Source organism: Halichoeres trimaculatus, unplaced genomic scaffold, assembly GCF_033239565.1.
Source record: "Halichoeres trimaculatus isolate MK-OKI-2021-1 unplaced genomic scaffold, fHalTri1.1 fHalTri1_scaffold_14, whole genome shotgun sequence".
NCBI lineage: Eukaryota > Metazoa > Chordata > Actinopteri > Labriformes > Labridae > Halichoeres > Halichoeres trimaculatus.
In genome coordinates, this window is record NW_027437192.1 from 20,182,836 (window position 1) to 20,200,516 (window position 17,681).

The window sequence follows — 17,681 nt, forward strand, 5'->3', positions numbered from 1 at the left end:
CCTCTCACATGGTCAGGGTCTTTTTTGCCTCAGTTAAGACTCAGGGCAGAAAATTGGAGCTTCATACACAAAATAATGTTTGCACCACATGCTCACGTTGTCTTCTCTGAAACGTAATACACCAGGCAGTTTCATCAGAGCCGAGCTGAGCTGAGCTAACAGAGACGGTGCCGTTACAGGATTGCTCAATGGTTGTGTCACCAGGAGGAGGCTGGACTGGTCGGGCGGAGTGTTTGAGCTCAACATCACCGGAGCTCACTCACTCTCTGCCTCTCTCGGGGTGAGGCGGTCTTTCTCCCTCTCTCTGTCTGTCTATCTGTCTCTCTCTCTCTCTTTACAGTGCAGGCTCTGAGGCATCGGGGTTTCTCATCAAAAGTACAAAGACCTCAGAGAAGCAGCACCTCTCAAGAGGAAAGGACACTGGTTGGATTTATTACCAAAAATCGCGTCTAAAGTTTCATCCATAGCCCAAGTCTGTCACGGAAAAATGGAGCGCAAAGTGTGTGAATTATTCTAACCATCAAAGGACTCATCCTTTAACGAGCCAGAGTCTGATTTTTGCTTTGTATCGATCTACGAGGATGAACTTGCAGTGGAGCTCCCCAGCACCTTGCATCCGTACCGGGAGAGTCGCGCACAAGCGGCTGGACTCAGACGACCAGCCGCCGGCCAAATGTGCCAGGTTGAGCGCCGAAGCTGGGGACACACATGGACTTCTTCTCGGTACCTCACCCGGATCCCCGGTCAGCCCCGTCATAAACCCGGTCCCAGGAACCCACCAGGGTCCATCCAGGATAGGACCGTTTTTGCTGCTACCTCAGGCGGACCGGGAGAGCGTGCACAGCGCGATGAACACCGACACAGGCGATGAGCTGCTGTGCAAGGTATGCATGCGCAATCCCCTCATTGTGCAATTTCTCTGAATGAATGGTGTTTCAAGACAGCGCGTTGCTCAACAGCCTGACATGTCATCAGTATTTAGCCGTCTTTTTCACCCAGTGTCACTCAATCTCACGCAAAATGTGTCACAATTTGCGTAATAGGAGTGTTGCTTCATGATTCTTAAATCTGAAACTGAACAGCACAGTCTGTGATTGTTGTAAATCTGTAAACATACGTGACCGCTGACTCCGGGCTTCACTTTTGCTGTGTTATGATAAATACCCTACCTATCCTTGGCAATGAGGCTTCACACAGTCTGTCAACTCGACTCATTTGCATACACGTCACTGCCATACGCCACGCTGTGACACACAAAAAAATGCAAACATGTGAGACAAAGAGAGTCTATCATGATAAGGATGTGCTCTGATAAGGACGGTCTCTCTTCACTTCCACATCCATGTGTGTATTTTGCATGAAAGACCTGCAGGCGTTTGGCTTTGTTGATTAATAAAGTTAATCGCTTCATGCTTTGGTGATTCATTTGTCATGCTCATGCACAAAAAGCAGAGCTGGACTCAAAGCTAATCCTACGCCTTTATTTTTACTCTCTGCCAAAATTTGCATGCTTGTTCCCTCAGATGATCATTAAGAACACACTGACCCATTGCCTCCTCCTCCTTACACTCTCTCCCTCCCTTCCTAATTTCCATCCTGCATCCCTTCCCATCTTCTTCTACATCTTCCAGGTCTTTGATATGGGGGTGTACCAGGAAAAGATCAGACCCTACGGGATCCTGCCAGCCCATAAGAATGTGGCCGGCATCAGGGACATCATCCTAGGGGAACGAAAGGCCTACGTATTCCTAGACAAGGACTTTGGGGACATGCACACCCTGGTGAAGAGCTGTCGCAGGCTGGATGAAGAGCAGGCCTGCAGGCTCTTCCGACAGGTGGCTCTGGCTGTGGCACACTGCCACCAGAATGGCATCGTGCTGGGTGACCTCAAACTAAGAAAGTTTGTCTTCGCCGACGAGAAAAGGTGAGAAGAAAAGCAGAAAGACATCCACTTTTCCCTAGCTTCCCAACTTTAAGATATTCGCATATAAGCCTTTTACACCACTCTGTGCTGGACGATGATATGATAAGGACTTGTTATCATATCGCCTCTTTTAAAAAAAAGAGCTCAACAGATTCTTGAGAGAAGATTTGGAAGGACGTCTAGATATATTTAAAAGGCAAAAAATACAACCATGCTAGCTCAAACTCTTAAATGTGACCACATTAGCTTGAAATAACGAATTTACAACATGACTAGCTAACTCTATGCTAGCTATGACTTTGAGCCTTAACCGTTACAGCTTTGAGTGACTTTTTACCAAACAATTGTCGCATATATAGCAGAAGGCTGAATGCTATTTTATTTTACACAAAATATATGAGAGGTTAAGATTTATAACTAGCATTAAATAAGCTTTTAACAAATAACTACTGGCTATATTTACCAGCTAAAGTCATGTAAGCTAATGTGATGTCATCTCTTTGCATTAGCTGTTTCTTATCTTGAATAGTGACCTGATTTTAGCTCTTTGTTGCATTGAAGTCAGGGGAAAACCTGTAGAAGCAGTGAATTTAAAACAATTGCCAGACATGTATATGCGCAACAACTCTGTATTTTTCTTTTAAAACTAGAACATTATCGTTTTGTAGAGCTGAAACGAATCCTCGAATGATTCGAGGTACTTGATTACAAAAGATACTCGAGTCATTCTCTCCGCCTTGAGGAATCGTTTAATTTCAAAAAAGATCAAAGAGTGGTATTTCAAATAGAGCTGAGGACATATTAAGAGAGTTTTCAGACCCCACAAGCTAACTCTTATATAAAATCGCAACTAGCAACAAATCTAGCTTCTTTTCTGGAGTTTGGAGACTAATAGGTCATTCTACCAAATGGGTGCCATTTGGGTCCGCAACATTTGATGAGATGTGCAAGGCACAAAAAATGTGTCAAAGTGTGTTTACAAATTTTGGAGCTACCAAAGCAAGTGCTTTTATTGACATGCTGTATCAGAAAATTCTATTTCTTAAAGAGAAAAATTTGCATTTTAAAAATAACTGCTCTTTAACCAAACAAAAATGTATTTTATTCGATTACTCGATCAATCGATGGGATATTCAGTAGAATACTTGAAAACTAAAACATTCGATAGCTGCAGCCCTATCTGTTTTTAATACGGTTGAGAGCAAATGGCTACTGAATGAATATGGTGACTTTTCTCTAATCTTATTTATTCATCACTCAGTTTACAGTTAACTTTATTTGGATGGTCTCAGACTTTGATGCAGTACAATGGGACGTGCCAGTAAAGCAAACATGGCAGCAGTTAATACACACAGGCCATGTGTGCAGATATCCATGTGGGCACAGATAGAGTAGGAGGTTCTGTACTTGTGGAGGCAGACAGCATTGCTTCCCAGATTTTCGCCCTCTCTGTCTGTCTCCCTTTCTCACTCTCGCTGTGTCTTTTTGTGCTCGTGTTATGTGTCTGTTCTGCATGCGTGCGTGTGTGTGTGAATGCAGTGGGTGGTAGTTTGGCAGAGCTGCTAGACGAGGCTGGTGAATGAGACAATCAGCCCCCTTCTGCGGTCTATAGCTTAGAATACATTTATTACTCATTATTTATTGATAAATTACATCATAACACTGCTGCAGATGCTTCCAACAAGGATTCATTCAGATACACTTTCATCCACGAGGGAGGAGTTTGGACGTTTTTTTTTTTTTTGCTTTGAACTGGCTCCCACACACACACACACACACCTACACGCACACTTCAGACACACACACCTTTATGTCTGCATCTCTGAGTGCTGCATTCGATTGAGGAAGACACTCAAAAACCTCCGCTTACAAAACTATTTGTCGCCTCTTTGCACTTGCATCACTCCCTTTCCTGTAAGAGACCGCTGATGCCACACAATAACCCCCTCACCTCCCTTCTCCTCCAGACGTCCAGAGAAACCTTTGTTTTAACAGACACTTTCAACAGTAACATTCCCCAGCCGTGACCTCTGGCTTTGCAGGGTCACACTGGATGAATGAGAGCAGACACGCAGTGAGAGAAGTTGAAGTTGGTTGTGTCCCTCTGATAGCCATACGGCTGCAGAGCGATGAGTCACTGTGTATATGTGCAGAGGGGAAGAGGAAGGGGGGGGCTGCATAGCTCATTTTCTTCTTTTGTGTCTGTGCATGCATGTTTGTATATGTGCTGATTACACATTCAGACATAAATATCTGACAGCGTGCAAGCTCAAATGCCTTCTTGCCTGTATTTCATGATTTCTTTGGGAGGGTGACAGCATAGCAACACTGATGCTCTTAGACCGACCCATTTGACCCTGGAGTTGCATGATGTCACATACGGTTTTTACACTAACTTCTCTTTCACTCCCGAGATAGAATAGTGCCTCTTTGATGAGCTGCTGTAATGTGACTGTAAAAGCAAAGACGCAGATTGTTGTGATAGCGGTACTGACCATGTGACATCATGGAAAACGTCTTTTCATATCCACAAAAACTGCATACTTTTTGACACACATCAACACAAGTCTCCTTGTAATGTTTCTCGACTCGGCGTGACCTCATTTATCCCGTCACACATTCTTTCAGATTCACAATCAGACATCTTTTCAAAACCCCGACAATCACGCTGTGATGCAACGTCCCGGCCCTGACAGGACAGCGCTCGAGCCAGAGAGTGAGAAAGTCACAACAATTTGACAAATGCTGTCCTCCGTTCAAACACACACACATACACACACACACACACACACACACACACACACACACACACACACAGGCACAGGCCGTGCAGTTGGAAAAGCCAGTTTAGGGAAGGTGACTAGCACTGTGAAGCATGCAGAGCTTCACTGCCGGGCCAGCCTTCCCGTGCGTCACTGATGTGGCAACAGCCATTTGAGGGTAATTATGGGATGGCTGGCGCCGCGAGTGTGGGACCCAGGTGCAGATAGCCTCGGCTTGAGAAAGAGAGGGAGAGGGAGAGGAGAGATATGTACTCTCAACAGAAGGATGAGTCACTCTCTCCACCCCACTAACTCTCTCTGTTCTGTTTCCTTTTCTGTCTCCTGTGCTCGAGTTCTCCTCCCCTGACTTATCTCCTTCACTATCACAGCGTTTGAATATCTGTTGCTTTCCATCACGGTCCCTCTCCTGTCGGTCTGTCACTCTTTTCATCCTCTTCTCTCATGTCACTCCGTCTGATGAGGGGAGTGTCTAGCTCAGAGTCGACCCTCTGAATGTGACATGAAAAATGGCACATTTCTCATGTGTGTTGACTTCAGAAAACCTCAATCACCGTTGGTTTAGGGAGCAAATCTCATGAGGCGCTAATGATTTTTTAATTAAAAACAAAAACATCTGCTGCAGATAACTCTTGAAATGATTTAGTGATATTTTCCTCTCATATGCCTTTAAATCTGTGCTCTGTCAATCATTAGAGTGGTGAAGGTTTTGTTCTTTTTTACTACAAATAAACACTCCCAGGCTAAACTGCTCTGCTGCTGGACTAAATGTATGTCCTGTCATTAATGTGGCTAAATATAGCACACTGTGCGTGTGAGTGGGGGTGTAGTTGTATATTAATATGCGTGTTTATGAGACCACGTGTGTGCCAGGATATCTCTGGAAATTTGCTAAGGCAGCTTCTCGAATGAGTTTCAGTGTTGTGCACAGAGGTCACAGTAAGTTCACTGGTGTCTGGTGTGTATGTGTAAGTGTGTCTGTTCATCTGTCAGCTTAAGGCTAAGGGAAGGATGCTTGTTTTTCCATGATGCAATCAGTGTCTTACACATAACAGATCCCTGAAAGGGTTGACAGTGTTAAACAAAGCCTCAGTCAGAAATAGATTTCTACACACACTCATGTGCACGCATGCACGCACACACAAAAAAGTGTAGTACTTGTGCCTTAAATATTCTCGTTCATGGGAACACTGAGTGCATCATTTCCGACTAGCACATGACGTGCTGCTAGGAATATTAGACTTGCATAATGCAGATGTGGATGGTGGGACAAACAAAAAGTTCTGAAGCTTTTCCACGATCTGCAAAGTTGCTTTCTAGATAACAAGTGACGTCATTGTCACCACATTTGTGTGTACTCAGTAACTCTGCAAAGACAAATCTCTTGCATACTAAACAAAGAATTTTCCCACAGTGCTGTCTTGAAGGTGCAGAGATGTGTTTGACCCCGTTTTGATTTTTTCTTCACAGGACACACGTGCAACTAGAAAGCCTCGAAGACTGCCGCATCTTAGAAGACCCGAATGATGACTCCATGTCAGACACCCATGGCTGCCCAGCCTACGTCAGCCCGGAGATTCTCAGCAGCTCTGCGCCTTACTCCGGCAAGATGGCAGACATGTGGAGCCTGGGAGTCATGTTGTACACCATGCTGGTCGGCCGCTACCCGTTCCACGACCCGGACCCGGCTACGCTGTTTTCCAAAATCCGCAGAGGCCAGTGCTGCTTGCCAGAGGGCCTGTCGCCCAAAGCCAAGTGTCTGCTCCAGAGCCTACTGAGGAAAGAACCCTGGGAGAGACTCACGGTCGCTGAGCTGCTTGCTCACCCGTGGTTCCACCAGCCGCCATCATCGCAGGAAGTGGCGCTGGGCGAACAGGAAGTGAGCTCGGCGGAACAGATGGTGCCATCCTTTGACGTGGAAGAGGGCGATGATCTGTTCTGCTGACGGACTTGAATCAGCTGAGTGTGGCTGAGGGACCAAAACAGGAAATGCTATGAGGGATTCATTGTTGTTTTTTATACATTGGCACTTTTTAGAGATCCATTTGTGTACTGTCGAGTGTACAAACACCCTCAAGCTTTCTATGAATCCTACTGTACTGTATTTTGTTGTTGTATATGTGTTACTCGCTAAGGGCATTGTTCACAATGATCATTCATTGTGTTTCTATACGTGCGTTTTTTGAAATTATTTGGTGCTAAAATAAATAACAAAGACTCAGATTATGTTAACAGATTAATCTCTGCCGCCTGCTCCGAGTACATCACAGATAGTTTACTCATAGCACACAGAGTCAATATGCTAGCTCTCGGCCTAGACTCCTCAGAAAGCATTACAGGACTCCTGATCGGGCGAGGGGGAGACGGGGATGTTGTTCCTCTCACTCTCTGACCAGGCTGCAGGCTTAACCGGCTGACTCACCGACACACAGGCTCGAGGAAGGCCGAGCACAAGCTGAAAGTCTGGCAGCAGGCGGTGTCATCAAGTGAGAAAGATGGTTAGCAGAGGACTGATGTGTCACACTCAGCAGGGACGCTACCACGATGTTTCACTGCCAATCTGGCAACTACTCGGCATTTACAATTCACACACCATGCGCAGAAGGTTTAAGAGAGGCAGGGTGTTACTGGTGTGAGACTCACAGAGAAAAGGGAGAGTTTGTCACACACACACACACACACACTCAACAATAAGCAGTGACAGTGAGCTAACATGAGTCTTTGTTAAGGCTGAAAGAGAAAAGAACATTTCCATTTTCCTGCTTTGAGCAGTGAAATAAAAAAAGGAATACGTTATTTAAAAATAAGCTCTGAGCTGAATATCATCTGAAGGCTGTATCTGAACAGGAAGTGTCTTCTTTACCAAATATGATCTTCTGTTCAGCTCTTGTGCAATTAGCAGTCTAAAAAACAAAGAAATCAGACAGTACTTCCCATTAATGCAATAAGAAATAACTCATAAGCCAACGTTTTATTAATTTCTGAAGAGAAGTGTAAAATATCCAGTCAGAAAAAGACAGAAAAAAGAGGACTTTCTCAGTTGATCTTGTTTTTTTTCTGTTGGAACATTATGTCAAGCTGTGTTGCTTTAACAAAGCCAAGCTGTGCTAAGTGTGGTGCCCGTATCACTGTGTTTTATAAACTGAGCGGCTCTGAATCAGTTGCAGTCAGGCGATATTTGATGTTGGTTGTCTGATGATGACTCAACACTTGAGCGTGTCTGTGGAGAATGGTCCTGACCTTGGCTAGAAGAATCTGTTCTGGCTGTTTCCTCTTTTTAATGGTACTTTTTTATTCCCTTCTTTTTTTCTTTTTCTTTTTTTGCTGCTGAAAGCTGTTGATCCATGGAGGCTAGTCATCATAGTTAGTGACATGGTGTACCGCGTTATGAAAGATGTACCGTCTTGGAAAGTGACATGTGCATGAAGCAGCACTCAGCCTTACAGTCTGCAGCCAGATATTTCTAATGGCACATCTATTTTGACAACAGTACTAAATCTGGCATATCTATGAAAAGCTCTTTTTTACTAATTCTTTGGTCGTGAAGAAGGTTAATAAAACGTCTGTTGCCGATCTTTAATTATTACTCTCATCTGCCTGGAAACCAGATGGGACCAGATTTGTGACAATCTGGATTGTTGCTTGTATAAAAGTAATTTAATGGTTTCATTTCCGGTTCATACATGTACAGTCAGTCACACGTTCATGTGACATGTAGAGTAAACTGACACGGGTGCACAAACTTCATATTGCACTGTGAATTATGTATTTGTGACACAACCTAGAGGCTGTTCAAGGTCCTGACAGGTTACACACAAGAGATGTATTCATTGTAAAAAAAAGATGTAAATATGTATATTTGACATATGTGTGGAGATGTTAATAAAGATCACATTTTTTCATACTCACATGAATACTCTTTCATATGTGCTGCATGCCCTTCCCCGCACATGGAAACACCTGCACTCTACACAGCTCCACCACATGCCGCCAACGTTCCCTCCAAGAATTTCCTCGGTATAGCTCTTCATCAAAGAAGAAGCAACAATACCCTTTCTGATTTTCCTCCATGCTTTCAATTTCATCCTTGCAGGGGGAAAAAAGCTTTCTAGTGCTGCTTCCAACCACTTACTCTTCTCTGACCTTTGTGTAATGTAACATTTAACTCTTCAAACACTCAAATGTCAACAGTGGGTCAGTGTCTTTCCTGGAATATACAAGAGGGAGCCAATAAGCCACTCATGTTCTTTTGCCTTTAGCTTTTGTGCTAACCAGTGGAACTCAGGGTCAAATCTTGAAACACTGAACATCAGCTCTATTTAAACTCTAATACGTATATTCGTCTTTATTCAATCCACTTTGTGCCGATGAATCATTGTTTGACCTATAAGAGCTTGGCATGTCTCCACCATCTGTGTGTTATGACTACCTCAGGCAGAGCTGGCCGAGGCTTGCGTAAGTGTTGCGTGCGTGTTCATGTGCATACCTGCCTGTGTATCTACCTTTGTGTGTGTGTGTGTGTGTGTGTGTGTGTGTGTGTGTGTGTGTGTGTGTGTGTGTGTGTGTGTGTGTGTGTGTGTGTGTGTGTGTGTGTGTGTGTGTGTGTGTGTGTGTAAGCACAAGAGTAAGATTAGGTATCAACAGGGTAGATGGAGTGTCTCAGCTGCTGGGAAGCTGCCAAACCAAGTATTGCTCAACACCTCAGAGCTGGGATCCTCCAGGGATGACAGCAGGGCCCCCAAAAGTAGGCTAATAGCAGGTCAAGTCATTTATATCTGGAGATATGTGTGAGTCATTGAGTATGTGATGTTGTGTTTGTTTAAAGGGGTGTGGTTGTGTCAAGGTTTGTTGTATAATGAGTGCGATAAGAGATCAACGACTCAGAGTTTACAGGATTAAATGATAAGAAAATGTATATTTTATAAATATCAAAACTTTGGCCAGAAGGTGATCTCACTTTCAGTTTTTACATTTCTAGATCAAGAAGAAAAAATTCACACACACAAAAACTGCATTTGTGTGTGTGACCATTTCAGTTGTTTTTAACACTTTTCTTACCTGCAGTCTCTCATCTGAAAAAGTCTGAACCACTGATCTCATATTTCAGTACAGCCACATGTTAGCATGTTAGCAGTTAGAGATTAACAAGTCTTGTAATCCATTTTGGATTGAAATATACTCTGAAATGTACCAAGAATAAGAATATTTTGAAGTTTTTTCCAAGAACTTAAAAGGGGGACAGGACAACAGCCAAAAACTTCACTAACAAACAATGCTGTTGCTAACGAGCTAATCAGTATTAGCTCTGTGCTGCTAGAAGTTAAAGCTACATGAGAGTTACTGTGGTTTTGACAGAGAAACAATCGGATCCTCTAACTCGGCTCTGGTGAGTTTTTGGGGGTCTACAGCTTGACTTTTTTTTTCCATAACTTTTTTTTTATTTTCTTATTTTCTTAATTTTTTTTTGGTTTTTTTTTTTTGGTGGAGGAGGGTTATGTCTTTATTCAGATTGGACAGGACAGTGGATAGAATAGTGGGCTGACAAAAAAGGCCAAAAAATGACATTACATCCATATATTTGCACAGATTTTGGCTTTTAAAGGCTGTAGTCTTAAACTTATCAGCTGACGAGTAGCCAATTTCAGTTTAGTTGTTCCAACAAACTGCTTACTCAGTTTTTTTTTTCTCACTCCCATTTCTTCTTTTTGCATTTTGAAACTGTATTTAAAACCTTTTCAAGACAAGACAGATGGTAAAATTTTGTTCATTTTGTGACTACATCACTTGATGAGAATATTTCCAGTAGTATAAAATAAACAAAGGCAGCAATGAGTGCATACAAATCAGCTAATTGTAAGCTAATATAAAGCTAATCTTCTTCGCTATTTAAGCTCACACAGTTGTTATAATTCATTTCAGAGAAGTTGCAATGGGTATGTTTCTGCTATGTTTGAATACTGTTTAGAGCACGGGTCACCAAAGCGTTGCCAAAAGGCACTTGGGCATCAGCAAGAACCACTTAAGATTCCTACAAGGCATGTTCCAAAAAACAGCGTTGTAAATTATTAATAATAATTGTGGAATGATCAACACTGACATGCAGGCAGTCTTTTCACACTCTAGTATTTCTGGTATGACATTATTGTTTTACAAAAGTGATCTGTGCAGTTTTGTTCAGGAGGTTTGTATACGACAAGTAGCCCTTGGCACCTCTCATTTCCCTTGAGCCCTCAGTCTCAAAAAGGTTGGTGACTCCTTGTTTAGAGAGTTGCATATTTTACTGAACAAGTGCACAAAATGGAAAAAAAGAGTAATTTCCAGAGCTAAAGTGAAATTTGTGACTTCCATACCTTTGAGAAGGACATTTTATGTGATGATCAACATGCTCTTTTAAAAGGAAAAAAAAACATCAAGACAAACACTATGACAAGCTAACATTGGAGGGTCAACTTTTCAATATTGTCATCATAAATGCACAATTCTAATATCATTTCACCTTTTTTTATGTTAAGATTTTGAGAGCAGCTAGTTGACAAGTTTTATTACTTTCTGGGAAAGCTTTACTCACAGTTTCCTTGTTTCATTTTCTTGTGCTAGCTTCTGCTCTCCTTCTGGTAGCAGTAGTTTCATATTTCAACAGAATCACACCTACTATCAACAAGACAGATAAGCATATTTCCAGATCCTAATTTATGCCCCGTGGGTTGCATTAGCTGAAAGTTCTGGTTGAGGTGTTGTGGTGTGGAGTATAAAGAAGTCAGGTGTTAGGAAACGTACTAAGTACAATGTTTATCTGGATGATCTCATCTCTTCACTTGGCCACAAATGTAAACTTTAACCTCTCCTGTGATCAGGGATTATTAAAGTTTCCCAACCACACAGGCATTTAAATAACAGGCTTCACTAACCTCCTCATGACGTGTTCTTTCTCTTCGATGCTTGTCACACAGATCCGAGCGTCATCAGATGTTAACTCAAGCCTCCATGACCCCATTTGAATGAACAGAGTGCACTGGGTTGGGGATGTGTGAGTTGGTTTTCATGGGAGGTTTCTGAAACAATTTTAAAGCAGAATGCGTTAAAGCTGCAGACACATACATCACAATTTATTGAATTAATTTGAAACTCTTGCAATTAAATTCAAGTGGTTCTGTTTTTTTCACTATGAACATGAACTTTACAGGAACAAGGTGTGACGTAAGTCTCACCTGCTCTGTTTTTCCTTACAAGGGAGAGAAGAAGCAGATCTGAGAGGTGTCTGTAAAATACCTGCACCAGTCCGAATTTAGTTATTTGCTTCTTCCTGGAACTCTTTGGCTCAGGACACGGCTCCACTGATGCAATGGAAACAACCTCTACTGTTCAAATGAATCTTTGACCTCATTTATTTCACAACACAAATCTGTGCAGGAATGTGAGGTATTGTGTTGATCATAGCTCAGTGATGAGTCTGGATGATTATAATAAGGCCGGTATTTTTCTGCTGTCATCTTTGATCTCAGAGATAAACATGAAATTCATTTGACGGCAGGGATGCTGTGATCTCTGCTGCAGCCTGGTGGAGGTTCAACAAACTGCAGCTGGGTTGCACAAATCATGGAGCCTTGGAATACTTAAAATTCCTCCCCAGGTTTACCACTTAAGGATATCTGCATCTGTTTTCTACAGACCCTATGGGTTGTGGAGATGTTGTAATAGTTTATTTCAGACTATGAAAACAATAACACAAAATTGCCTGAACTTGACCCATTCCTGTATTCATTAAACCAGTGGTTCTCAAACTCTTTTTGGTGATGTACCCCCAGTGAATTTTTTTTCTGCCAAATACCCCCTAATAAGCACAAAGCAGTTTTAGTTGGGGAAAAAAAACAGAGAAGTAAACCACATCACTTACTATTGGTGTCTGATTTATGAAATATTCTTTATTCACATTAACATTGTTGTCAACCATGAAAATTGTGACCGGATTGGAAACATTATAACTACATAAACTAAACTAAAGGCGTGTTCTAAACTAAAGTAAAGATTTGTGCACAAAGATAATTGAAAAACTTAAAGTGCTCTCTTTTGGTATCAAAGCAAAAGGCTGTTTCCTAAACCAAAATAATTAACTTAACAATAAGATAAAAATTCTTTCACAAAAAAAGACATCAACTTTATTTGAAAGAAAATATATGTCCAAAAAACAGGAATACCACTGAAGATGGCTTCATGCTACTGTTGGCTAATTTCTTCCCACACAAAAAATTACGATGCCTTGGGTAGGTTGCAACTTGTGGATGTAATTCCCATTAAGCACATTTTTCCAAAAACTGACAGAATTTTATCCATTCTGCTTTATCACGTGCCACTCTGTGTTTTTTGCACTGTTGCTACACTTCAAGCACAAAGCACTTATTTCTGTCGTTCTCCTGGTATGAGGGAGACTCTTATTTTTGGGAGGTATAACAGAATTGAATGCTCTACTGGATGTAATATTCAATTTGCAAAGTTATTAAACTACCAAGCATCTTGGTAGTTATTCAGAAATGAATAGACTTTGTTCAGACTATACAGCAGCTGTGTCTTGTATATGATACCGGTACATGATAAGGCTCTCGTTGGGGCAGTGCGTTTTGAGCAAAGTAAAATATCAAATTTAATAATTGCATCTCTATACTGTTATTCTTCTCAAGAGTTTGTTCATGATCATATCGTGGGTAAAAGTTTTCAGTTGGTTGCGAGATTAGTATAAATTAGTGATAAAGTCATGTATAAAGTATACTTAATAAAAAGGACAAAAAAATAGTAAAGAAGAGTAGAAAAGTTTAGAAAAAGCTATGTCCAAAAGTGAGAACTGAAAGTAATATTCCCATAAGCAAAATAATGTGTGTACATTTTGACAACATCTTTACTTTTTGGAGATTTGAGGTTGTACAATACTTATTTAACATTAAAAACTCAAATTGAATAAGAACCTGCATGAGAAAATAGTGCAGTGTTGAGGGGTACAAAGGATGACAGAGTACACATCATAACTTGAGTAATCATATCAGAGGGGTGATTGAGCTAAATGTAGTGAACTGAATGTGTGTTCATAAGATGTAAATATACAATGTGAACAGGTGGGAGATAACTGTGTGTTGGGTAGTTTTGGTTTACAGTGGCCTGTAGCACCCACCTGAGGACTGAGTTTAAACAGCTTGTGTCCAGGATGTGCTTGTGTATCACACATCTTAACATCACCACCACCTTTGGATGGGTGAAAAAATAAATGAATAAATAAATAAATAACAGGCAGGACTATGTTGTTGTCAGCCTGGGATGATTGTGGGTATAACTGTGCCTTTATATGAAAAAGATAAATCTGAGTGATAACCAATAAAAACACTCGTAGCTGCACGGAACACCATAATCATGTTTCTCTGACAGTTTGAGCCTCCTCTAGAGGAGCATTCGAATCCTGAGCGTCGTCAGGGTCAAAAAGCTCTTAAGCACAGACAGGAGGAGGGTGATGAGGGTTTTGTCTGATGAGCTTATTTCAAACCAAGTGGCTCCTCAGGGCTCTGTGTTATCAGCGAGATGGTTTTTATTCAGGGAAATGAAGTGAAACAGAAAAACACTCTTTAGAGATTAAAATGTGCCAGTGACATGGCTCTGTGTGGTCTGAACTGCAGGGTTTGTTTGTCGTGATTTCTCTGACCCATTTATTTTCAGAATCTGTTAAATTTATCTGCTGAATGTTTCTGTTGGTCCTCATATTGAGAGGTTGGCTGAACTATTTTTGACCAGTTTAACAGTGGAGACAATCCAATTTCTAAACTTTAAAATAACAGATTAATCCATCCACTTAGAACAAGCTTCTTTTGTGGTCGGCTGCTCCTGAGCCCTTCATCCTACCTGAGAGTCCAAAAGACAATAAATATCTGACTTTAAGTACATTTTTTTTTACTTTTAGTTCAGGTGTGTGAACAATCTAGCATGATGTTCCCGTGCTACTGTGAACAGCTTAGTTTTTTGTGTACAGGGAACAAATAGGCTTGTTTTAAATCTTCAGTCAGGAACTTTGAATGAGTGTTGATTTCCAATCTCACAACGAACAAGTATCTCTTTATAATATTAATCTTTTCTTGCCTTGTTTTTACATTAAAATGTGTTACTCAGTGTTAATCTTTGCCATGGTAAATGTAAAGAAATGAAAAATACTGTTTCTGCAGAGAGAAGTTTATCCCTTTATCTGACACCTAGAGCCTGACAGTAGTTGAAGGACAAAAAAATAACAAAAGAAATAATCAGTCATCTTCTTGATGGTCTGTTTTCTACAATTCTACAGTTTCATTCAGCAGAAGCTTTTGTCCAAAGTGACGTATAACACAAGCAAGAATTTAGACAGAAGAGAAAACCCTTGTTAGTGCTCCAAAGCGTTTCAAGTTATTTGGCTGTAGGTGCTGCCATCAAGTTAAGCCAAAGTGCTTTTTATGTTGAATAATGTAGCCATAGCTGACCACAATTAATTACTGCAATAATATAATTCAACCTTCAACAAAATTCAATAACCAGTGCAAAATATTCACTTAGACCTTCTGATTCAATCTACTCCTGAGGACAAAGAGGAGAATGGTCAGATTAAGTGACTAGGTGTTCCCTGAACAGATGAGTCTTCAAGCATCTCTTAAAAGTAGAAAGGGACTCTGCGGATTGTACAGAGTTGGGTAATTTATTCTACCATTTGGGAAAAACCGAGGAGAAGAGTCTGGCTAGAGATTTAGAGCCATGCTGGCGTCCTTCACAAGCAGAGCGCAGTGGGCAAGAAGGAGAGTAGACCTGAACGAGGGAGCCCAGGTAGGCAGGAGCCGTTCTTGTCACTGTTTTATAAGCCAGAAGAAAAGCACTGAATTTGTTTGGAGCTACCACTTAAAGCCAGTAAAGAAAGATTAACAACTGGGCGACGTGCTGTTTTGGCTGGTTAAAGACCAGGAGAGAGTTGAAGTCGTCGATGTGTGAAATCACAAGGGCCTGCTCCAGAAACTATGTGGCCTGTTGTGTCAGGTAGGGTCTGAAGGCATATCGACTAGATCGAGCAATCCAGGCCACATGAGCCTTGAAGGTCAGCTGGTCATCATCAATCAATGTTTTGCATTCACAGCCCATAAAGAGGCACTGGACCTTATTTTCATCTGAGTTAGAACCAGCTAGAAATTCTTTACAAGCTTTAAGTTCCTGGGGTTTCTGCTTCTTTTTGTTTGGCTTTGGTGTTTTTCACATCATTCAAAGCTGTAGCAAACCCACGTGGACACAGATGAGATTGTGTGACCCACACAGGAAGGCTGAAAGTGGTACATCCTGCTTATAATATGCTTGACCACTCCCTGTGCCACCCTATGACTGTAAGCTATGATTGGCTGTTAGCCTTGAGTTGAGATCAACATTTTGAGAAATGTTAACAACCTGGCTGTAGCTTCCTTTCTATTCAGCTGCAGCTCATTCTCTTCTGTTAGTGCCTTAGCCAAGAAGCTTTATGGGTTGGCACTGTGTAGTGTTTCTTTAAATAAATAAAATCAAACAGGAGTTTAACATCTGAATGATTCTTACAAGGTAGCTGTTAATGTAGGTAATGAAGACAGAAAAGGTACAAGCTGTCAATCTGTGTGAGTGCACACATACAACAGCCACCCTTGTCTTTGTCAGTGCCTCAGCTGGGCCACCCCAGTCTAAAAAGTCTGGGTTAATAGGGTTAATAAATTTGATTTATGCTGCATTTATGGAGAGTGGGAGAGGTTTAATCACAAACACTCTTGAGACACGTTAACAGGTGTAAACAGCTGCACTTGCAGATGTCCACTTGTGATCTGCTCACTTAAGATGAATAATAATGAATAATAATGTGTGGTAAAGAAGCGAGAAGCTTGGACATTGTGTACAAGTGGGTTTCCTCTGTGTCTTATAAACTGAACATCCTCTTTGTGATTTGTGTTGTTTTCTTCAGGAAAAGGCTCACTATGAAACATTGCTTGAATTTACTTCATGATGTGTCACCTGTACAAGACATAACAGTACAGGTCCACTAGAGGGCGGTGTATCAATGCACCTGTATGAGTTGTTAATCATATTTTTGAATTAAAATGATATTTTCAGCACATGAACAGGTGTTACAGAGGAAATCTGCCTCTGCTATGATTAGACAGTGAGAGATATTTTGAGCCTTTTCCTGGATGAACATGTGAGTATTATCTGAAAGGGGACAATGCTTCTGATCACATCTACATAACTAAAGCACATCTGATCACAGAGGTTTTCAACATTAAACACCATTCAGCTGTTACTGTTGCCCAAACAACAGCCGGTCTCATCCTCATTCATTCCCAACCATATTTGTAATAGAAGCGTGCAGCGCGAAATAATTGTGTTTCATTGAGTATTTAACAGCATCAGAGGAGTTTTATTGAATTTATTTGCTGGCAAAACTGCCCATCTGTCTGCGAGACCTCACAGCTTTTCCTGGCCTGAATGCAGACTGTTGGACTTTTTGCCAATTTTGCAAACTAGTGAGAAAACAACATTAGCTCTTTAAGCTGTCCCACATGTGAAATATCTTAGGTGTTCCAGAGAGCATTTTAATGTGGCAACCTGCAGTTTTAGGCGAGTTATGATTATAGAAAAATCTTTAAAGTTTAATATCAGAAAACCTTCACAGAGCAGTATTTCAACTTATCCTTGAAGAACGCTTAAATTTCAGGTGAGACACCTTTATGTTAGTTGAATCAGAAGAGTTTGACATTGTACCTTGACAAGAAAATTAAAGTCTGGGTTGAAGCAGGGGTCTAGTGTTCAACTTGAACTTCTATAACCCAAAAAGAAATTGCACATGCTCTGTCATTACAATCACAGGACTGGATGTCGATAAATTGTCAGTTCTATCAATCCTCAACAAGAGGCTCTCATCTGTTATTCTTTAAAGGTAGAGTCTGCAAGATTTTTCTTAAAAAAAAGCATCTTTT

The 17,681-nt window shown here is 41.2% G+C and overlaps 1 protein-coding gene across 1 annotated transcript; it reads left to right on the plus strand.

The window, feature by feature from the left end:
* The first annotated feature begins 252 nt into the window (after nucleotides 1-252).
* Nucleotides 253-8,586, plus strand: trib1 (tribbles pseudokinase 1). The gene is made up of 3 exons (XM_074686816.1): nucleotides 253-884; nucleotides 1,632-1,924; nucleotides 6,175-8,586. Exons 1-3 carry the CDS (start codon nucleotides 582-584, stop codon nucleotides 6,647-6,649), a joined length of 1,071 nt encoding a protein of 356 aa, XP_074542917.1. The 5' UTR covers nucleotides 253-581; the 3' UTR covers nucleotides 6,650-8,586.
* The last annotated feature ends 9,095 nt before the right edge of the window (nucleotides 8,587-17,681 follow it).

What these genes read in the sequence shown, in the direction of transcription:
- trib1 (XM_074686816.1), top strand. Translation starts at nt 582, where the DNA reads ATGAACTTGCAGTGGAGCTCCCCAGCACCTTGCATCCGTACCGGGAGA. An exon ending in GCGATGAGCTGCTGTGCAAG is followed by an intron (nt 885 to 1,631) that starts GTATGCATGCGC and finishes TACATCTTCCAG; the next exon opens with GTCTTTGATATGGGGGTGTA. An exon ending in GTCTTCGCCGACGAGAAAAG is followed by an intron (nt 1,925 to 6,174) that starts GTGAGAAGAAAA and finishes TTTTCTTCACAG; the next exon opens with GACACACGTGCAACTAGAAA.